This window comes from Anopheles coustani, chromosome 2 (assembly GCF_943734705.1).
Source record: "Anopheles coustani chromosome 2, idAnoCousDA_361_x.2, whole genome shotgun sequence".
NCBI lineage: Eukaryota > Metazoa > Arthropoda > Insecta > Diptera > Culicidae > Anopheles > Anopheles coustani.
The window spans coordinates 87606250-87630032 of NC_071289.1; the positions used below are offsets into that span (position 1 = coordinate 87606250).

Sequence of the window (23783 nt, forward strand, 5' to 3'; positions counted from 1 at the left end):
AGCAGCACGGGTTTTCGATCCCGTTTCTGTTTTTTTGTTGGTCCCAGCCCCCTTTAGGCGGTGGGGCGTTCTCATAATTAATGGTGCCAATAATTATCGTATGTCAACCGTGTCCCGTTCGAGCGGCGGGATGCCATGCCGTGGACGTGCGCATTCAAGGAACGTGCACAGGTCCATTCGGTGTTGTGCAGTGTCGATAAAATGTGGGAGCTTCGTACGGAGATGTGTTGTTGCACACTATATGTGTCGGTTGGCTGGAAGTGAAAGTCACGTTGCCTACAATAATCAACCTCAATTTTGAGGTCGTCAAGTTCTGTTTTTAGTACAGAGAGAAGTTATGAATGTAGCAAAAATTAAATCCATCTGTATGTTTTTTCCAAACAACTAAAATCAGGCTTGTTTTACTTCTAAAAAATCGTATATAAAATTTAAAAAACATGCGAGATTGAATAAATATAAGTTCTTTCCAAAATCAAAAGATATCTTTACATAATCTGGGGCAGATCATTAAACAAATGGGGTATAATCACAAAAGGTTTAACCAACACCATTATTTTCTTTGGAAGATGAAAGTATTGAACCCGGAAGAAACGCGTCTCACTAAAGGAGCTCACGTTGACTTACAGTGAATCGCAAAAAATTGTCTTAAAAGTGTCCTATTACATCCAAACCTCGTGTGTTTGTGTGTGTGTGAATCGAGTGCTGCCGATCGATATGAAACCCCCCTGCTTTCCGTTTCCGTCGAGAGCGTTAATGTGAAAATATAATATCATCCATAATCCTTCGCTCCGATCACGGAAAAGTTCGACCGATTCACGAAAGCGTACAGGGCTCTGGGAAAACGATATCGGCCGCCCGTTGTTCGATGACAATCGGTGCCGATACAATCCCCAGAATGTGTGCCCGGTGAGTGTTCGCTGAGGCTGTAAAGATTACGATCGCCAACTTCCTTTCTCTCCTGATCGACCGCGATCAGCATCCGAGAGGAAGCCCAAGGTTTGTGCGGATCAAGTTGCGCATGGAGGAGGAGTGTGTGTGTGAGTGAGTGTGTGTGTGCACTTGGAGAAAATATGGAAACCATTCAAGCCTGCACCATGGTGGATGTGGTACTGTGCCAGCGTCTGCCTGGTGCCGATGGCGAGGAGTCGCCGAAGCACTTTGTCGGGAGAACGCGACGAAGAAGAGTCACGGGTGGAGTGAGTGAAGAAACGGATCCGATCGGTTCGGAGGCAGTGGTGGAGTGTGCGGAATCCATGGAGGATGCGGAAGACGAGACGCTGCAGCAGCGCGAGAAGGAGCCCAAGAAGGAGGATGGCACGGAATCTCAGCTTTATCGCTGCGACTACGAGCAGGTCGCCGGAGTCGAGAAGCAGGTGACAATCCGGATCGATTCCGGTGACGGTGACATGATGCAGGTGGAAGTGGCGGATGGAACGGTTGCGGAAAGCGACCCCGAAGGTGAACCGGTTCCGCTGGACGCCGTTCGCGAGCAGCTGCGTAACTTATCGCCCTCGACAGATGTTGACGAGCTGTCGGTAATTGAGCCGATGGAGACCGTAATCAGCGTCCCTAACGGGCTCCCCGCCGCGGTGGAGAACTGTTGCGAGACGCCCGGGAAAGCACCGGAAACGACGCCAAGAACTGCGGCCGAGATCGCGGGTGATGAAGAGAAGCAACATACAAGCCTTATGGACACCAGCAGACATAGCTGGCATGTCGACAAAGAGACACAAATGTAAGTACCCAGTAAAGGTCGCGTGCTCTGCGTAGGTGGCTCCACTTCACTCCACTACTCTATCCACCGGAAGTGCTTCGAATCTTTGTTCGTTTCTCGTGACATTTTGGAGAACGCTTATTGGATCTATTTGGGCGATACTTTATCGCCGCGTACAGCGCTGTGTTCTGTTTTACTTCTCCACAGGCTCCAAAGTAATAACCACAGCATGATCATAAATCCCAATCACTGGCACAAGCAACAGGCTTCCACAGAGACGGCCTCAAGCTTCCTTCCGCCGATGGAAGATGCTCCAAATTGACCTCTAATATGCGACCATAATTCACACAGTCCCAGGCAGCTTTTTGTGCTCTTCGAGTGATGAGTCTTTCGACACTCGACGATGACTTATTCTGACGTTTATGGGAAACCGAGCGAGGGAAGCAAACAACTTCCCCCCGACAAGTGCATAACTCACGTTCAGCTCTAATGAGTCGTGAACTGATGGATCATTAATATTGTTCAATGGGGGTTTTTTCTCGATCGAACACGTGTTAAGCGATGTTAGTTGTTCCGCAGAGTGTTGGTAATGGATGTAAGAAGGGCTTCTAGTAATGAACGGATTACTTGATTTAATGGATTGTTTTTCAAAAATTAAAATCATGTGTTAAGTAATATGTTTAAGAATGAATTTTATGTTGTACGGTTGAAAAATTCAACATAAAAACGAGGTTGGTAAAAAGACATTCTACGGGTGCATGAAAAGGAATAAAATTGAGAGAAAAATAATGTACAAAGTTGAGCTATTTTTGGCTACTCTTTTTGTTTTTAACTGTCATACGATTACGACAATGCTACAATAAAAACTATAAAATAACGCATCATTTTTTACTCTAAAATGTAAGACTTATGTATGGAATGTTGTGTTGTAACTTGTTGACTTTCTTCTACTAAATGCGAATACACAAACGTATAATGCGTGTAATTGTAAATGTTTTAAATAGTTTTTATTTCGTTGCTTGAATTTGTGACGACATAGTTATTTAAGCTGATTTTTTAAACTTTTATAATCTTGTCAGATTTAGTTTTCTGAAGTATCATCAGTAGAGGAAACTTTGTTGTCTGAAAACTTGTGTTTACCAATTTTTCTGATTCGAACATTATGATTTGGAACCCTTGGAATTTATGTCTGCGAAAGTGTAAGAAGAGATCATTTCCTACCTCGGTGAGATCCATCTTTTAAATTACACGCAATGGTGTAGCCAATACATCATCTCCATGTGGGTTCGCTTCCTACGCCCCGCCTATCCCAACGCAACTAGTGCCATACTATCCGAAACAATCTAAAACAATCAGCACACTTAATGAAGACACGCTCAGCCGCATTTACGCTCACCCCGAATTCGATGCGGCTGAGATGTTTCATCCGTGCCCAAGTCCGGTTCTCTCTGGTCTCATCGCTCAATCCCCTCTTCCTTTAGGTCTTCTTCGTCCTTTTAGTGTTCTATCTTAAGGGAGGAGTAGTTTCCCAACTCCCAGGGGGAGGAGGGAATTTCCCTCGCCGCCTGAGAAGGAAGCTGCCGCGCCAGGCGTTAAGTGAGCGTGACATAAATTTTCTCGTTTATGCTCCGCGCGTCTGGAGCGGAACCGAGCAAACAGCCATGCATTTGCCCACCTCCGTGTCCCCCCTCCCCCCTCCCTTGTGGCGTGTAACTAAGTAACACTTGGACACTTTCTGCCGTGCGTCGTGTGCTCGGGCAACCGGAGACAAAACAATGCCGATGCCGACTAGACCGACGACATTATTATCATCCGCGCCTCCCACCAACTCCCTGAGGCCTAAGTGCGTGTCCGCATCCTCAGGATGGAACAGCTGCTTCACAAGTGATGCCACCTCTTGCGGGCCATGCGAGCAACATAAGACGGTAGATAATGGCGTTACCGAGCAGTCGCAACTGGAAGCCAAGAAGGCCGCTACTTGGCCATATGTAAAAGTGGTTACGGTGTGGTGATGAATCATGTTTCTGCATCCTAGCGGCTCCAATCCTTTGTTCCTTTTTTTCCCCCCACGGCATTCAACCTCTTGGTAGAGGAAAAACAAGGGAAACGCGTGGATCATTTGTTTTAACTGTTTGCTTACGACATCATATAAGAACATGTCTCCGTAACGCAAGAAGAACGAGACGGTTCTGTTGTAAGTCCTAGAACTACGAACATGCCCATCATTTTTACCCATTACGGCCTTATGTCACGTACGCATCATCCGACATTCCTGTATGAAGAACTAAATGAAGTGTCCCTTTATTATTTAGTCTATTACGACAGAGTTGATAACCTGCGTCGGTGTTAATATTTCGCTTTAATTGAAAGTTGCTTTCTACTGTTTCGATTGTAAAGATAGTCTTCAGCATGTATGCCGTTACTTTTATTGATATTCGCAACTCCTCGTCGAGGAACGCTGGTGAAACTGTAGGTCCACAATCTTTATCGGCCACAAAATCCTGCGATCCTTTCTCCTTATCCTCTCTCCCACCACTCACTCCCGCCACTCATCCATGGCGCTGACTTTTGCATGTAATCGGCTTCTCCCGGCGACTTGCAAAACCGCAAGATTTATTTTTATCTCGCTACGCTTATGCTACTGTGTCGTGTTGTGGGCTGCCTGAAATTAATCCTCGCTCATGAATAATGTGCATCGGCGCACCACAACCCGGCGGCGGGTATTGCACTTTCGGATTTGTCCGGTAGCTTTCGACTACTGTCGTCCCGTCCCCCGGGGACGGAGTGTCAACCCGGACCCAAGTAGCGGTGCAAGAGAAGGTAGCACTGTCGCGCCGAATGCAATTGGTTTCTTTCTTTTGGCTCAGAGTGTTTGTTGCTGTTGCCGTTGTACCCTGCATCGGCCGTATGTGGCGGTGTGTGTGTGGTACATGGTTCAGTGGAGGATTAAATTTGCATCAATCATGAGCGCGAGTGAGCACTTTCTTCGCGCCGCGACTACGTGGAGTGAAACCATCATTAGTCCAATAAAAAGCATCCTTTTCCTGATTCGGCCGGACAGCTGAGTCATCTGGCTAGGGAACGGTAGCGTTTAGGTGACGCGTACGTGTTGTTCCGCGAGAGAAATTCCTGTTTATTAGGGTACCATTAGATAAACGGTTCCGAACAATTCTGCGTGCGTAACTGAAAACGCGAGATGAGATCAGCTTCATTTGCGAAAGGGTGTTTAACATGTGGGAAAGAGTAGAATTTTGGTAGAAAAAGAACATTTCAAACACAATCGTTGAGTATTAATTTTAGGCTACCTTCATAAACCTTTAAGTAACATTGTAAGAAGCTGAGCTTTAATCTGGTATAGGTGGTCTTCAGCAGATAACAACATGTACAATTTGGAGCTATCGTTCCACAGTTTAGAATTTTTGGATTCAATACTCATTTTATTAGCGTAGTATTTAGTGAAATAAAACAATAATTAGATGTTAGAGTTACCTTGCGAACTAGTATTATTATAACAGCTTTGAACAATTTGGGCTCCTTTCAGTATTATATGTTTATGTTAATAGCTTCTCTATTACTTTTTATCACCTGGGTATTACTTCTTAGCCGATGGATAGAATAGTTCTAAAACTGCTAGAATATTTATGGGTAAACTTACAATTTTGTTGAACGAGGTATAAATTACATTCCCTTTTTATTTTTAAACGTGATGGAAGGTAAACAGCGTTAATGGAATTTAAAGCGTAATGGAATTGAAATTTCGTAATGAGCCTAGCTCGTTGAATATTAAATTTGAACATACCACAGTCCTTAAGTCCCGAAAAATCGATGAATATTGATGTTATAGTTTTCTAAGCATCTATAGACATAAATGGTTACTAAAGTTGCTTATGGTGCTTCACTTTCAACCTGTAAACCTAGGGCTTTCTGAAATCTGTGAGGTTGCTATCGCGGTATTTAAGAATGACTGCTCCACTATATTGATTACACCACTGTTTTTGGGCCATCAGATTATTTTCACATACTATGAAGTGAGTCAAAAACATAACTACATCTTTTTTTTAAGTCTGTCTTATCAGAACTCAGTTGAATGTTCTTGCAGTTTTTTAATTTAGCCTACCTTTTTAGTAACTAATATCGAAATACCTAACATTTAAACCCAGGAGTGTTGCAAAAATGTGCAATTTATTTTATTTTCTTTAGTTTCTTTTCGGTTCTGCTTTCCCACTTCACTTCACAAACAATCGTTACAATCGCCAAACAAATCGCTCAAACCCTTAACCCTGCCGAGGGTCGGTCGGTACGGAGGAGAACGGCGACGTAAAGTTTTCTCATCAAAAACATTTATTGTCGTTTGCCTTGCCCTCCCCCTCGTTTGACCTCATCCGTGGGCGGTCGAGTAAAAATGGAAAATGTCATTAATTTCAATAATATGCGCAATCAGTGGGGGTCGTCACACACCGGTACGGAAAAACCCATCGAAGCCACTCGACGACCCCGTGAACGTGAAAGGACACTCTCGGGTTGTTGTGGTGTTTTCTTTTCGGTTTGTGTCTTTTTCCCCCCCCCTATCTCTCATGTTCCTCCCCAACAAGAACCTCTCAATCACAGCGACACATTAGCATCGTTACTGGGCCCCCAGCTCTAGTGTGTAGAAGCGGTCCAAAGTGTCCGTGTGCCACTTTTTCCCAACTCTCTGTTCTAGGAAGTGGAAACGGGGAAATGGTCCTTCCTTTAACGTTGTCACATTTTCCATTTTTCCATTTCTTTTTAGATACACTACGAACGAACGGAAGATCGGAAGGGAGGGAGATCTGGAAAGTGGTCTATGCTAGCTGAATGTTTAATGTGGAAACTTTTTCTCACCATTTTCCATTGCTCACTGAACTGGTTGGAAGGGAAAAAGGGAGCGTACGATGGGGATGAACAAATTTATTTACAATGAAGATGTCGCACCATGATGGCACTGCCTACCTCCGGACCTCCTTTCCCCGCCCCTCCCTGATGGGTTGGGGGCCGGGCAATGACCCAAACAGATGGCAGTTTGTGGTAGACTCTGTTTTGCTGCACGCTGTATTACTTTTCCGTTTAAACTGTCCATCATTCTACACCATTCCCCGATGGAGTTTTCTTTCTTCATGCTTGTGCGAATTCTAGCTCAATGCAAAAGCTGTGCTCGTCTGATGGGTTGAGAAATCCCGCTCGCCGTCGGATGCCGTGCCTTCCTTGACAGGTGGAGAGTGCTTTTTCCCTTCTTTTCCTCGATTAGAATTGTGACATCGGCTACGCCTTTCTCTTCACTATGACTCATTCCTCGTTCATGGGATGAAGCTTCATCCTGCAGCATGTCGGCCTCAGGAGTCCGCTATGGCAAGCTGTAATCTATCACGGATTCCACGTCCACACAGGTGACCGGGTAAACGTGACCACTCCATCCATCCCAACCCTCGGCAAACGAAGCCGTCTTGTTTCTCCTTATAAAAATGCAGGAAAATGCATCACCGCTCCGAATTGACCGACGCAAGACTCGGGCCACCTTTCACGCGCGGGTTCTTTCTCCTTGGCCCTCCCTTGTGACCCGTTGCGCCCCCCCTTCTCTCTGGCGAGGCGAGAATTTTCTACCACGCCGACGCCGACGTTCGCTTGACGCGACATCATTCCGAACCGTCAAATTTAACGACCCCGATTTTTATGACGTGATTTATTCCGCGTTCGAGCGCACTCTCCTCGTGTGTCGTTCGTAGTTCGTTACCCGTTCCGTGGTGAAACGTACCTTCCAAGACTTCCCCCCACCGTCCCCTCCTTGTGTCCTCAAAGTCATATACCGGACTGCGTTCGTACGCCTCTAGAATGCATCAGATCATCGGCATGGAAACACCGGTGGATATGGGGCTCGTGCAACCGAACTGGTGGAGAGCGGGACTGCATTCCGATGGCTTTGACGATTTGAAGCTGCGTGTGATCGTTGGAGGGAAGGTTAAGGTAAGACCTTAGTGAGAACCATGGCGTGTTCCTGTAAAGCGACGAAACCGAAGAAACCGGTTGATCTTTATCTGCCTTCCGAGATTGTTATTCGTGTGTTGCCTCCACGGATCTCAGCTGTGTATGATTCACTCGGGCGTTGATAGGTTCGTAGAAGAAACCTGTGTGGTGGAATGAAAAATGGTGGAGAAGTTCTTAATTTTATCATAATTTTTATTCGAGTGGACGATATCAAATTTAAAACTAAATTTTATTTTTTTAAAATTTCCCTTCATAAAACAACGAAAAAAAGGGATCCTTTAAACTTATCAATTGCCAGACTGGACCGAATTCTTACGTCGCGCCGCTTATGACTGTCGTCGCCCTTTACGAAAGGGCCGAAATGACGGCAATGGTGGAACAACGACAAAAAAAGACAAAAAGGAGAACATGCAACTGACTGACGGGAAATTCGAAACCTCCCACAACATCGCAGGGACCTTTTTAGTGGCAACGAACTAGCCCACACACACACACACACACACGCATACACACAGCTGTCTTCCAGTCAAATGTAACTACCATATGAATCGATCGCCACAAAGTTTTCGTGGAACCGAGTAGTAACTTCACTTTTCATCGGTTTCCCACCCATCGGGTTGTTTTTCCGTCCAACAAATCCATATGGTCTCGATGTGGCACTACAACAAACCCTACTCGCATTCATTTGGATCTGGGAGTCGGGAAACCCGTGTGGCTTTTAGTGCCTTATGAATGGCGGCAGCAGCTGGAAAAGTTCTCTTTTGCTTCTGTCCATTTCCACCCGACGCCGGTTGATCTCGTTTCGATAGGATTTTTTTAGGTCGTAGCCCGTGATAGTGTGGGTGGGGGGTTGGTGGGAGAAAAAGGGGGAGTTTGGAAGCGGCACGTGAGAAATGGCGTGCAATCGTTTGTTTGGCTCTGGCTCTGGCGAGATGTTATGAAAGTTAATGCCACCGTTGGATGATGTTGGGTTTCGATTAAATATTCATCATTTTTGTCTTGTCGATCATATGTACACATACACACACACACACACACACACCTTGGATCCGGGTCGAATGAGGGCGGAGAGAACGGTGGCCGTAAGAAACTGAAGGTAGAATGGAGTTAGTTTGGCCGGAGGTTGCATGAATAATCTAAAAGCCCACACGCTTCCTCTTGCGACGATGCTTTTGCTGCTGCTTATCGCACAAATCTGACCCGTCTGTTGACCGAGCTGATCGTACCTCGGATCAACTTTCGTTCTGTAAACGAGACATGAATTTTTAAAATGAAACACGGAAATTTCATCAACGTCCCAGTCGGAATTAAAATATAGTAGCAATTAAAAGTGAAATCAGCTCTTACACACCTTTATTCATTTCCACCGTATTTTACTGTAATGTGGCTCACACTTGGAAAAAGAGTGTAAACAATAACATTTACAATTCAAATTTCAATTCGCTCTTGGATTGAATTATTTGACTTTCCCATAAAATAAATTATATTAAAGGCAAGTGGGGCAAGATGCATTCGATCAATGAACACGAACATAAAACTGTTGATTAGCAAACACTATCACTTAAATGTAATGTAAACCAATAATTAATGTGTTTGTTGATAAATTATAAAATTGTACCCATTTATATGCGGCTGTGTTAGAAATAGAAGAAGGAAAAAAAGTAATCATCTTTCGCTTCTTTGTCCCGGTTCCCACATTTACTTCCGACAATTTTCTATTCGACACCAAATTCGAGATTTCTTGAGCTGCGCTCGTGCTATGCCTGTGTGAGTCTAGGGCGACATAAAGCAGCATAACGCAAGCAAGACCCGTCCCTCGCAGTGTTATTTTCCCAGCAGCCGACAGAGTGAGAAATATCCGTTTCCGGAGTCACCCTGTTCCTTAAGGACGTGTCGTCTCGCCTTCCAGGAATCGCTCGTTTTTATTCCTGCCAAGCGAGCAGATTGTATTACCGTCGGTTAAACATTAAACATTACCAACACCACCACCACCATGTTACAAGTGACACCTTTATGGGAAAGCAATACGATGATGCTCCAAAATGAATGAGCGCCGTTCTGGAGCATATCTTTCAACACGACGTCGGTGGCGGCTTTTCCAATAAATCTTTCCCATCTTCCCGACCCTTTTTCCCTAGAATAACTGCCAGAGGGGGGAAAGCGTCATCAGTCAGTTCGGGGAAAAAGGTACGCCACCCTTCGAAACCGGATCATGCAATACGCCATGCCCTTGATGTTGTTTCCCGGGGCTCTTAGGAAAAACTTCGGAACACGGTGGAAAACACTGTCAAGGCACCGTAAAGGAAGGGCAAGCAATAGAGAAGATTCATTTTTGTTGATTTGGTTACAAGCAGTACATGGAGGAAACCTTTTCCGGATGCGAAGGGCTCAATCTTGGCCCGACTTTTCCACGCCGGGTGTCAAATGACGGGAACCGTGTGTGATTGGGACCGATTCCCTACCATTGAAAACGGTGGTTACACCTTGTCGTGGAAATTGATGTGCGTGTGCATCCACCGGATGTCGGATCTGGTTGCTTCAATCAAATAAGTCAAGGACAATTCGTCGACGGCGAGGAATGTAAATATTTGGCCACGCTTTAATTGCTCTCGCACGAGGTGGGATGGTTCTATACCCCCCCACCCCCCGGCATAAAATGGGACCAATGGTTTTACCGATAAAAAATCGATCCGATCGGGCATTAAGATACACAACCGTTTAACTGCCCAATAAGATACACACTTTAAAGGGGGGTGGGTAGCCATGACGGAAGCGTACCAGTTCGTCCATTATTAATTAATGATCATCACGATCGTCGGCACGGTCGAGCGCAGGCATCACCACTGACGTATGCATAATCATTTTCCTCCTTCCGCGAGTTGCCAGTGCGCGATTTTCCTCCTTCCTGCCTGCCGGGGTTCGAGAAAATGCTGCGTCATAAAACCCGTTATTTACGGCGCTCTTGAACTGTACGGTCTTCGTTTAATTTCTGCCAATGGATTGCCGATTCGCAAGCGCGACAGAATGCGCCTCATAAACTCCCACCCCCTCCCAGAACAGCGTGTTTTGATCCTGGGTACTACATTGTTAACATGTTTTCGCTAACCTGTTTCCTTACAGGGTTTCGATCCATATAATGAAATGTTTCAATGGGTAGAGAGAACATTTCGAAAGCATAGGGGATATTTTCAACTGGTTGAGAGAACTTTGCAATCATATAGGGGAATGTGTCAGACAGCTAGGGGAATTGTGAAAACCCACCGGTTAGAAGAGCAAGCTGTCAACCTCACAAAAGTCCTCGTTTGTTGTTGTTCACGCAAGAAAAGTAAATTAATTACTGTGTATTTTTACTCGTCTTTTAATTTAATTTTAATTTGTGTCTACGATTTTTGCATCAACTAGTTTACATTCGTTCGTTAGCTCCACGGATCGATTGTTTGACCGAACCGTTCGTAACTAGTCGAAAACAAGCTGAAAAATCGGAAAATATTGTTTTATTTTAGTTGAAAACAACTTACAAATATTTTTCAAATATTTAATTATCTAAAGTTATATTATTCCTTGGCATAAAAACGATGAGTTATGTGAAGTTAGCAGCTCCCCTGTATTCGGTGTAATTCGGGTTCATTCCTTCTGGAAGGAACACATGTAGGTTCCGGGTTTTCCGGGAGCAGAGTTCGATTAGTGTTACCTTTTTAACTATTTTTCCCAAACACCTCTCCACGGCGTGAAGTGATCCATCTTGTTGTAGCACGATCCATTTCTGTCACCGTTTCGTGGTAAGCCAACTAACAGTTTGCCATCCGAAAACCGATTTGTATTCGTGTGGTAACATCCTAAACACATCAAATACAACGAAAAGGGCAAAGTGCTCTTTTGGGGAGGAAAGGCCGTTGGTTTTTTTTGGTTGGTTGGTTGTTGTGTGTTTTGTTTATCAGCACATGCTCTTTGCCGGTTCGCCTTATCAACCCTCCGCTGCTGCCGACGAAGCCGATAGACAGAAGACGAAGTTTGGTCAATTTTGTGGGTCACTTGGTTTGTTCACTTGCTTTGCTTGATCCGAACCGGCGCGGAGTGGCAGGCGGAAAAGGGGGGTTTGTCCTACCCAGCAACCCGGAACGATGGTCAGCTAACCCAGTTACAGACCGGGCGCTCGTGCCGGCTGAAGATGGCTAAGCATTAAGGGCGCGCGGACTGCCTTCTGCATGCAACCAGGCTGCATTCATCTCTTCTTAATGGTTTGGCTTTCATCGCGTGCTTGGATCGTGTGCCATCTCTGAGGCGTGAAATTGTTCGCCAAAAATGGCCTGGCCGCACATTGCGTCACTAGATATTAAATAATGTATAAACCGCCAGTGAGTCGTAACCATTTCGCTTTACCATGCGACCATGAATTCGTAACTTTACTGGTACGTGGTTCTTTTTTCCTTCGAGAGGCTGCATGTCTGCGTATAAAACGCACCACTGACACGAAATTGCTATTGACACTTGCTCTCTCAACCTCTTGAGGTTTTGGCAATCTCGGTACATTAGGAAGGTAGCAGCTACGAGGCACTAAGTTTTCACAGGTTATGATTTGCAATTCGGGTGATTTAATTGCACGGGATACTCCGGGGAGTGGGACATGGATCCAGACAGAAGAGGTATCGCTTCGTTTCTCCCCGTTGCATGATGTTACGCGAACTCCCTGCAAGAGCCACTTCGTTCGTTGCGATGCGGTTGGAAGAGCTTTTCGAGGGCTGTTAAGACCCACTTCCGCTCCAACTCCCGCGCCAACTGACAGCCGAAATGGGACGACTTGACAGCTTGACTACGGTGCAGTCCCTCTTTGGCTTCCAAGCGCCATTTAATAATTGCACCTCGAACGAGTAATTAGATCAGCTAGCGGCGCCAGCCACGGTCGGTCGAGTCCTGAAGTTGATTTTAATTTCCCTAGTGTCTGCCTTGGGTTACCGTATCCCCGGCTATATAGCCACCGGATCGAGGTGCTGCAGGGCTGTCGTCATAATGTTCACCACTTTTTGAAGGTGTCTCCTGTTGTACCTCACGGGGAGGAGTGTTCCCTTGAGGTGGCCTGACCGAAGAAGACAAAGTTGTCTTGGCCAACTCGCGATGTGGAGCTGAGCTGTAAATCCGCACGCAATTATCTCACAATTCGCATCAAAAACGGTGTCACAACCTTGCGAACCGTGTCCGCGTATCCTGCACACTGGTCTCGGTACCAAAGTCAGATGTTTCGTGGTTATTTGCTACACAATTGACAGTTTACCTTGAGCGATTTACACCATCGCAAAAAATGATCTTTCTGACGTATCCGCTATGGCTTCCCTTTGTTGAGTTAAAGTTTCCTACCTCCTGTGTATGTTAATGTAACCGTAAACATTTAACAGTAAGTGTGTTCCACCTTGCATTTCATCTCTCAAGGTTTTGCCGACCGGGGATACAATGGAGTCGAGATACCTCGTGCCATCAGTTAGGTATTTAGGGTACAACCATTTAAGTCCACGTTCTTCGATAAACACCACACAGTACCTGTCGCAAAGCGACCCTAACGCATACAGGAAACAGCAACTTCGATAGGCAAGCCCCCGGAATGAACGGTTCGTTCCGGTGTGATGGAACGTAAATTTTCCTTTAGGACCAGACGAACGAACTCCGGTTATATCCGGTACGAGGGGTGCCTACCGCTTTCGGGAGTTTCCCAAATACCTTCAGTTGCAGGTCATTTCATTTATGAACCGTACCAGAGAGGGCAACGTGCTGGGCTTTTCCCAAGCCGACCGGTTGCGTACTTTCCCACGGTTAAGGTGTTCCTAATTTAAGGCTTTATGGTATCAATCCATTTATGCCTCTAAGACTCATATTTTTTTAAACCAATTGCGATGTGTATATTTTTTTGTTTATTGCTTTACTACTCGTTAGTAATTTGAGGGTGGTGTTTGACCGACTTCTCAGTCTGCAAGTTTTCTCATAATTAACTAAACAGCTTGTCGGTTCCGAGAGCCATTCAAAACCAGATGTGTATGGAAATGGTTCCAGTATCACTTGTCATTTCTCTCGTGTTGCGGACGCCTTCACCCTTCGGTGTTCTTTTCTTTCTCGACAGGGCTCTAATTAGAGTTATCACACACCTCGCATCGTTAGCTTACCTGTTATGCTACCAATCCCGGGTTAATTCCTGGAACACAAATTCGCTCTTGGGGATGGTGTCCCGTAAAGGCCAACATTGCCCCGATCGTCCGTCATAATTTAATGCTGTTCGGTGTTACCAGAGACACACTAATTGTAGGCTCGTTGTAGTGGGTTCCCTCGCCTGCCCGTTTTAGGTTTCAATTTAACGACTGATTTAGATCTGTTTCTTTGCGTTTTCCAACCACGCCGCGAGTGCCATTTTCGGATCCGAAGGTTCTACATTGTCTTTTTGCATCCTAAGAGCCGACCCATTGTTCCTGCGCACTGCGATGCTTTTCGATGCCTTCGAGTATCAGTTTTCTGCTGCTGCTGCTGTGTATGCTTTTTTATGTTCGCTAATTTTTTTCCTCGTCAGAACACAAACGGGGAACGGTGCCGTGATTTTTCAGAACCATCCTAACGTCTGCATCATCCGCCATGACGTCGTGAGACAGCAGAAGATGAGTTGTGTGGAGGGAAGGCTCTACCGTAGCGTGTTCGTGTCAAGAGCAGCTTGCCCGTCATAAAACAGAGGCAGACCATCACCATCATCAGCTCATCTCCACCAGCTCGTCGTACTCCTCCGTCCGCTTCCCTTCTCGGTTTGGTTTCTGCCTTTCCTTTCTGCATCGTAACCGTAGATGATGAGGATGATCCAATCCTCACGGCACCATCCGTTCGTACCGTATCCGAGACGGTTTCTATTGCACCGAATTGGCGGAGGATATGGCTTAAGGGAATGAGTGAGAAGAGGATCACTTTTACGGCTCCCTGATCCCGTGGGGAAAAACAGAGCGATTGAAGCCGCTCTTTTGAATCTCCCAATTCCAGGAAAAGGTCTCATTACGAAGGGCGAAGGTTTGCCAAAATGGTTGGCCGAGTTTCGACAGCCGTTCGTTCGTTTCCATTTTCACCAACTCGAGTGATGTATTTCGACGCGATGTTATTCTACCCCGGTTGTGATGTCCAATTGAACTCAGATCTAAATAAATTTGCCTCAGGTGTGGAGAGTTCTTGGCGAGGAATTAAAATGGAAAAAATCGATGATGACACTTCGGTTTCCGCGATCCTCGAAGTGGTTCAAGTGTTCGTCAAAGTTTGAGCTCTGTCTATCCTCCTCGATACTCTTGATTTTGGTATTCTTCAGAAAACAAACCTCCTTCCGAGTTAAAACAAAAACCACCACAAGACATTGCCCCAATGTGTTCCACTTGCGGAAGCTAATGTCATGGTTCTTATGCTTGGAAATTAATAATTTAGGGCATGCCGTGTCCGAACTTTCGAAACTTTGTCCCCTCCCCTCCCTTGCACCGGAGATGGAATAGAAACTTTACGTGATGGTAGAACCTAAAAGAGGCCGAGAACGGCGCGATGGCTTTAAACAACACTACTTCCTGTCTCGACCTTCCTTCGACGCGAGTTTCTATTTTTTGTTCTCCCTTAGTTTCAAAGCCCTAAACGCATCACTGGCCATAGCTGGTCGCTGTAGCGAATGAGTTTCCCTCCGCCTCGGTCGGATTCGTTCTGGTGTCGCTTTGTAGGTGGTATCGAACCTTCACATAGCGCTATAGTTCAGCCAGTTCCTGACCCAAGACGACGACGACGACGACGAGTAGCTCGGCGACATTAACCATAACGACGACGACGCAGCACCGGTGTAACGTCAGAACTACTCGAAGGCTGGTTCTTGTCTTTCCACACACCGTTCGTATCGTTTCTGAAACACGGAAGTGCCGAGAGGGAGGGTAAAAAAAATGGAAGCAGAGGGCACCACGGGTCACCACCGAAAGGTCGACGTGGGTCGACTCCGAAAAAACGGAGATGGGAAAACTGAAGGAACGCGCGAGAGATAGTCATAGTCAAGTGAACCTAAAAACACAAACCGGGTACACAGGAGAACATCTAATCACACCGGAAAAGCCTCATGTCATGACCTCTTGCCACGCAGAAGAGGATGTGAAAGAGAGTGCTTTTAGTATGAGCTGTGAAAGATTTGATGGCCCTCTTCTAGTCCCGCTCCCTTGCAGCCACTGCGAGCAAAGAAGTTCTGCATAATTTATATCCCCATCAGAGGAGCTTCGGGAGATTCTTTCGGAGTTCCAACTGTATCTACCGGGGAGTCTCCTGGCTTGCCCCGTGCGTTTCTTTATGACACTAAAGGGACGCTGCGCTTACCATTACCCACACACGCATCCGGTTATTACTATTGATTTTGAGGCCAATCCTGTGTCTTTGCAAAGGATTGAATCCTTGGAAGCACTTGGTGGCGTTTCCGTTTTACGTTGAATGTATATTACACGAAGCTCTTGTGCGCTCCTGTGTTTATCTTAAAGCTGACAGAGCCTTCGCAGGAACTGCGGTTTTGGTAAACAAAAATCATGAAGGAAAATCCAACGCAAAGGGTAGAAGCGCTAGTGTTTATTTTTATTACTTCCAAATGTCGCATTCCCTGCAAGTAAACAGTGTACACGGTAGGAATTATTATCGCGCAACGGAATACTGCGTATTAATATGGCATTTAGCTTTATTAAAAAATACCCCTCTCGAACATCGGGAGACTTACATTGCTGAACTTTGCCATTTATTCCCCACTAAACCACGTTCAACCTTTCTGAATGTGGGAAGTCCCGAAGCGAAGCGTTTTTAGCTACGACTGTCGATCATCGTCTCGTTGACGTTGGTTTGTTGTGTGCGGAGCTGGTGCGGTATATTTATTCTACCCTGAAGTCGAGTCACCCGGATGTTTGTGCGTACCGAACGATTCCGGGCATCCGGTCGGCGCAAAAAGGAGAAAGCATCGGTCTTCATCCCGCCGTCGTCGTTGTCCATACGTTTGGTGCGGAGGAATAGTTTCCTTCGACATCTTCCCGCCTCAGAACATCCGCTGCTGGTGCGGCGTAAAATGGAAGCAATTTTAATAAACACGACCATTTGCAACCGTTGGGCTATGGTGGCGTTCGATAATTAGAACCGGGTGGAAACAAGGGTTACGGAGAAGATGCTAAAATAAATGCACGCAACGCTTCGGCTAAAAGCGTAAGTCGTTTGGTCGGACAACTTATTCAAACACCACCAAAACCGACGTGATTGAGGGTGGAAAATAGAATAATCACCATCCCATCCCAAAACCCCTCCCTGGACCGTTTCGAATTGTATGTCCAACCAAAGGCAAACCAAAAGGAAGACCTCTAAATGCCGGCCCGGATGCTGTGCGTCTACCCGTGTCTTGGCGGAAGTGTCTCTTCTTTCGCTTGCGGTTGTGTGTTTGAGACGATGGAAAAGTAACAATGTTAAATCAGGGGAAAAAACGGGACATGCATCGGTCGTTCCATCTGGTCTGCACCCGGACGTTGAGGGCCTTTCTGGCCTTCCATCTGTTCGGTGACGTACTATCGATGTACGGGCTAATGTTTACCTCAGAATTTTCCCTACCATATTTATTCCTCCGCCATCGGATAGGAAGTGAACTGGAGTAATTCCGCCGCACCATCGCAATAAAAAAGTACCCAATTTGGAATGGCACACCACACAAACAGTGACAACCAATTTGGTTTGGAATAAATTGACTTTCGATTGAATTTCGAGTGTGCGGTGTCGCAGAGTGTCTTTCTTGTTGCTTCTTTCGGCTTGCGCAAAACCGCCACCTGAGGCGAGATATCTACCCTCAGGGGAGGGAAGAGGGAGTAAAGGGAAACCCACGAGAATCTCCGGTCGCAAGTGTTGTCCTGACAGTTCGGACGAATTGATCGTTGGCGTCAGTTTGCTTTGCTTTGCTTGCTTACTTGCGGTCTTGCGTTGCGCGATCTTCCCAGATGGGTTTACTTTTCGCGGCCGTTGTGCAATCCATCCGAACCTGCAGCGGGCCCCTATCACGAAAGCGGTTGTACTTTGTTTAGTATACAAACTGTCCATCCACCAGGCGGCAGCTTCCAAAACCGGGTGTTCGGAGCCAAAGCCGAACCGCAAAATGAATGCAATTCATTTGATACTTGAGTGAGGGAAGGAAGGGAGAAGGGGTCGGGCTTTGGCTTTGGTATTGTGACGGCGAAAGTGTTGTAATGCGACGCCACGAGTTGCACGTCGATGCACCACCACCGCCCGCCTGGAGGTGTGCGGTTGGTTCGGTGGTCTTCTCCCTTTCGGGTGCATTCGGTTCGGTTGTAGGAACTCGCCGATCCGCCCACATAATCCAGCGGGATCAACAAAATGGGGGGGAAACATTCGCATGCCGAGTTACGAATGGCCCAGCAGTAAGTCTAGGAAACCTTACAATTTCGGCAGGCTCGCGTTTTTTTTTTTTTGCATCACCCGCGTGATCTAATAGGATAGTTCGTTCGCTATGTTTCGTACGCTCCAGCGCTGGATTAATTCCATGCAGCGTGTGCAATCGATTGACGGGACATTACGTGAAGTGTGTGTGTTTCGAATGGAAACGCGGTTTCCGGAAAGATGGATGGGTATATTTAACATCAAGTTATTTTTATTGAAAGTTTTTAAAATTGAATTCCCGCCTAGAACATCTTACCCAGCAAGCATTATCAACTAGTCGACATTCGATTTCGCGCTTCAAATCAAACAATAGGCTGTTTGGACGATTATCCCCATGATGAGTTTGATTTAGAATAATTAAAAATATTCCCATCATAAGACGTGCGCTCCACGTGTAGGGTCTTCAAATAAACATCCTTCGCATCGGCCAGCGTAAAAAAAAAGAGTAAATGAAACAGATTCTCGCAGCTCACGCACGGCTAATAATGATTAATCTCGACATTCCCATCGACCAGGTTCAAACGATGCCGCCTCGTCGTGATCATGAACTTCTCGCGCCCTCGGAAAGCTTCAGCAGTAGCCTCTCTGTCGAAGGCCTCTGAATAAACACAAGTATGACGCTGCATGGGGGGCATCAAACACACATGTGGCTTCGCTTGTCGATCGCCGATTGTATGGTATAAATGTGTATATTGTACAATGTCCAGGGGGTTTGCAGTGTGGGATAGAGAAAAATACGAATTCATTTCAATACATACCTACCTACAATAAATATTTATTTAATAGTTTTAGATTAATAAATTTCAGCTGCTTTTTTTTTAATTTGTCTGTTAGTTACTGAGCATCTATTAATTATTATGTGACACGACATTCCCTATTTGGATAAGGCCTCTCTCCAAAGAGAATAACTGTGACGAAAAGGCGGTAATATTATAGACCGGTGGTCAGCCGTTTGAAATACCGGAGGGTGTCAGACTCGAGATTCGAACCCACACCTGTGGCGTGGTGTTTTCCTCGCGCTACCGCTGTGCCAAGGGAACTTCCCTTAAACTGCGCATCTACTATGGAAATAAATAGGTGCTTTACTACCCATTTTTTTATTTCATTATATATTTTTTTATCTGGTTCGCTTTTGTTATTTCGCATGAAGCGTTTTTAAATATATTGCCAACCCCTGCTTGAGTTGATTTATTTTCCTTTAAGAGTTTATATTAGAGCGTTAGAATTGAAACGTAAATCGTTTTCTTATAATGTACGTAAATGTTTTGTACAACTTTTCGGTGCACCGCGATCCAGTTGACCCTTTCCACTGCCCCTCTTCGGCCTTTGGGGCGCTAGTCGAAAGCCGCACTTCAGATGGGTAGCAATAAAATGTACCGCCGCTCTAACAAGGTTGTAAAATTAGCTTTTTTCCTTAAGCGCTGGCCTAATCCGCGTGTCAGGGCGGCATGTATTCCGTCAAACCCACGGTGGCACGAGGTAGGGACTGAGGAGGTCTTAGTATCAGCGGATCAAAATCGCGAAAAGCCTTGCTAACGAACACACCACCTTTTGCTATCTCTCACGCCGTTAGCTACGTGAAACGAATCAATCGATCATCGATCGAAATCAGCGCGAGCAAAAGGGAGGTGGTGAGACGCGGTCTCGAGCGAGGGAGAGAGGGGGACATATATGTCCACTCGAGATGCGGCAGTTGGCAATCCTCTTCAGATCGTCCAAGGCCCTCCTGCCGGGGTGTGTGCGAAGTGGAGTGGAAAACACAACGCGCATCATGGCATGTTGGTGGTGACCACGGGCTGGACAAGGTTAGGAAAGCGTCCGTTTTCCGTGCCGGTGTCGCTAGTGGCGTAATCGCTAACCAGGTCTTCGGAGCAGTTGGAAGATTTCGCTCCGTTTGCAACTCAGATGGTCAGTGTCTTAAGCGCATAAGCTGATGGCAACCAGTGACAACTGCGGTGTCGAGCAATACACCTCTCAAAGTTTGCACTCGAAAGCGACTCGAAGTTTGCCGATTGTTGTGTAAATTGCATATTTAAGCAGGAATCAATGCTCTACCGTTACTTTTTATCGCCCCATCTTGAGGAAACGAAATCAACCAGCTGAGAAGTGACGGAGGGTTGTTGAAGGAAAGCGAGTTGCTTCGGTCGCTTCTCATCCACGTGGCCGAGCAGAGGGCGGCAAGTTGAAGCAAAAAAAGGGTTAAAAATAACCGAACGAACGCAAGGTCGCCGCGAGCCGACCGAGAGGTGGTGACTAGGAAAAGTCAATAGCCTATGTTTCGTGGACCCGCGTCCTCCGACAGAGAGGTATAAACATAAGGGGGAGGAGTGGGTGGGGGGACACAGCCGAAAGACGCGTAAACACGGACGGAGCGCGCACGGTTGCGTGACATTGTTGTCCGACGGTCGAGGCCTCCCACGGCCCACCAGCCCGGTTTTCTCTTTCCATTCATGTCCGGGGTCCGTCCGGCGCGTGAAGAAGCTTCAGAAAGAAGCGATGATAACAACCCGGGAAATGCAGAGTAGCTGCACAAGCTGGACGAGACGATGGCATAAGGCGCGGGTGCCGAGCACCCTGGCAGAAATCAAACCAAAAAAACCGAATAGGAAAAAGAAAAACCTTTGGCTTTCGTGGTTACGCAACGAAGCCGGCGTCGGGCTCGTTGGGGGCAGCATAAAGCAGTAAACATAATGCTTCGGACGAGCATCGTCGAGCCTTATGCAGTGCCGGCCAGGTTTGGGCTTGTTTGATCCATTTATTTGGGTTTGAAATAGTATTTTGTTTTCCTCCCCCTTCATTGGATCACTAAACAAGCAAAGGTTCAAAGACGCCACCGCTTCTGCCTACAACTTTTCATCTATTTTTCCAACATCCCAATGTGCTACAGGTTTTTCTCCGTATCGGATCGATCCCTGGTTATGCAGCATCATTATTGCCTATCGATTCGTTCTCTTACTTTTACTAAACAAAAAAACACTAAAACATTAACCCCCCGAGCCGGATCCTGCGAACTTTTGTTTGCGAAACAAAATGTGCACAATTTTCCGGTTAAACACTCTTTCTCATAGCAATCTTCTCGCAATTTAGAGTTCAGCGGGTAGTTGAACTAAGTCTTTAACATTTTCACTTACCTCTATCGGCATGTCAGTCTATCGTTCCACTCGTTCATTGACTCGAACTGGAAAATTGAATGTTAAAATAAAGAGGGGGAGGAGGGAGGAAGAAACGCGCCGGAAAAATATTTTCCAATCAATTATGGCTGTCAAATTATGCCCGAAGCGGCTTATACGACGGAAAAGCGTAAAAGCACTCTAGCCAAATGGATTAGGATTAGGCAAAGCAAAAACTAGAGTATGGTGTTTGGAGAGTGTACTTTTCTCTGTCAATGTTTAGTTGTATGCATTTACTTTGCAAATTGTTCTTTTGTTTTTTTTTTGTATTTACTTTACCAATTGTTTTCTAAAGTTGAAAGTTATGTTGACAGTTTAAATTTTATATAGGGTTATTAATCATAACAAGAGACTGTTTTCGCTATTTATTTTTTCCTAAAGCAACAAATATTTTATCTTCTAAGAACGTACGGTTATATCTCGCAAAGAATCAACAAGTGCGGACTGTTTTCCCGCAATCAACACAAATTGATTGATGATCGTCGACACTAACATTCGCTCAACTTCGGGTGACCACCATTAACCCACGGCCTAACGCGGACATTTTGTATGCAACCTACGCGTCACGTCACAAAATTGGGATGATAAATCAACACCACGTGGAAAAAAGGTTTGCCGGCGGTTCGAAGAAACAAGAACCGAAATGAAATGGACCGGAAGCAAAACTTTTTCACCCCACCCAATTTTCCACTGATGTGCGACGCACGCAAAACGCGGTCTCGGCTTCTAAATGGCATGGAAAATGGTTTATAGAAACACGCTCTGTTGGATGGAAATTTGCGTCAAAAGGGAAATGGCTTTGGGGTATAGAATACGTCCCACCAAAAAAAAATAAAGAAAAGGAATCGGTTCCACTCCCGGACATCTGTTACATTGCTCCCAGTTGCCGGTCAATATCTGAGTCAGCGAAGGCCGCAAGATGTTGCCCCTTTATCGAGCGGTTCATGTTGTGATATTTTCCTTTCGTTTCCGATTAATCGCGAAGCCAGGAGGCATGGAGGACCCGAAGTAGAAGTTTCATCTATTTGCTGAATGGAACATTGTACTTTTCTTACTCTTCGCTTGCTCTCACTGAGTTTTGCCTTATTTTAATGTTATCTTTCAATCCACCATCATCTTCCCGTTCGTTCCGATCGCATCGGGAACGGCTTCTGTCCCGGGGCCGTTTTCGTTGTTTTCTGTCCACGTTCCTATTTCACCAGCTTGCAACCGACCATATGTTTTTTTGCCCGGCGGACCGAAACCTCCCTGTTTCCTTCTCCCCCTGGCCGGAAGGAGTTCGATGGTAGCGCAATATTTGATCTTTGCCAGATAACCCCCGAAGAAAGGCCGTTTAAGTGAAACGTATTTTCCGCGTTCGGTGTTTGGTGAAAGGAAGAACGTTGGCGGAGGGGGTGATGCCAGCATCATTACTTTGGGTTATCGACGACGTTTCGATCCGGCGACTGCTGCTAGTCCCGTGTGCGAAGTGCATTTCCACGCTCCAATAGATCACCAAAAGCGCAACCAAAGGCCCCTAATGGGTTTCTGATGCAGAAATGCAGAATTCTTGATAACGACCCTTCCCCCCCTCCCTCCCTCCCCTTTTCCCGCCTCTTTGGAACGGCTTTGGCTGGCAAAAGGTGGGACACGAAACACTCACACATCCCCAACGCGACCGCAAGGGAAAAGTGAAGTCTATTTTTACTAACGACTCTCGTCACCGAGCGGTGCTCGGAACATCTCTCGAGCCGGCAGCTGGGACTTCTGGCGCTACTGGTGCGTGGCATTCCACTGGTAAAGGGTAGAAGTATATTCTATTTCGCGAATGTACGCTGCATCTCGCTGCACTTGGACGGCTCATAACGCTGGGGGAGGTTGAAATGGTTTTGCATCTCTGAAGATGCTGTTCCGTTCTTGCTTCCATATGATCTACATCGACACCCGATCGCATATGAACAACCCAGAGAGACGTATCCAAACAATCAATTCCAACCAAGCGAATAGTCCGTCCGAGCGTCACCATTGGATTTGCGTTATATTTTGCTTTTTAAGGTTAATGCATACATGCTATTTTCGAACCCTCTTCATGTGAGCAGGGGGCAAACACGACCAACCACAGGGTTGTTTTATTTTTTCTCCATTTGCGTGCCCTCTCCTAACGGAAAAATCTTGGCCCAGTTGGGGGAAAAAAAATCCTCCACCCTCTCAGAACGGAACGAGCTTGATGGACATGCGAGCAGAAGAACCAGAAGAAACAACAATCCAACACTGGTGTTTATTTGTGCAGAACACCATTGCAGATGGAGTCGGAAAAGGGTGGTACGAATTAGTACCGGCGCAAATAATTAGCACCCCCCCCCAACTCTGAAATGAGATGGGATTTTGCAAAGCCCGACCAACGCACGGGGAAAATTCGACCACCGAAAGAAGGAAACGCCGAAGAAGGCTGGCCACTCACTGTCTGGCCAAATGTGGGT

The 23783-nt window shown here is 46.1% G+C and overlaps 1 protein-coding gene across 1 annotated transcript in view; it reads left to right on the forward strand.

The window, feature by feature from the left end:
* The first annotated feature begins 1094 nt into the window (after positions 1–1094).
* Positions 1095–23783, forward strand: part of LOC131265247 (uncharacterized) — a 42145-nt gene continuing 19456 nt past the window's right edge. The window contains exon 1 of the mRNA XM_058267508.1: positions 1095–1735. Coding sequence (XP_058123491.1) covers positions 1095–1735 — 641 coding nt within the window. The remainder of the gene's footprint in view (positions 1736–23783) is intronic.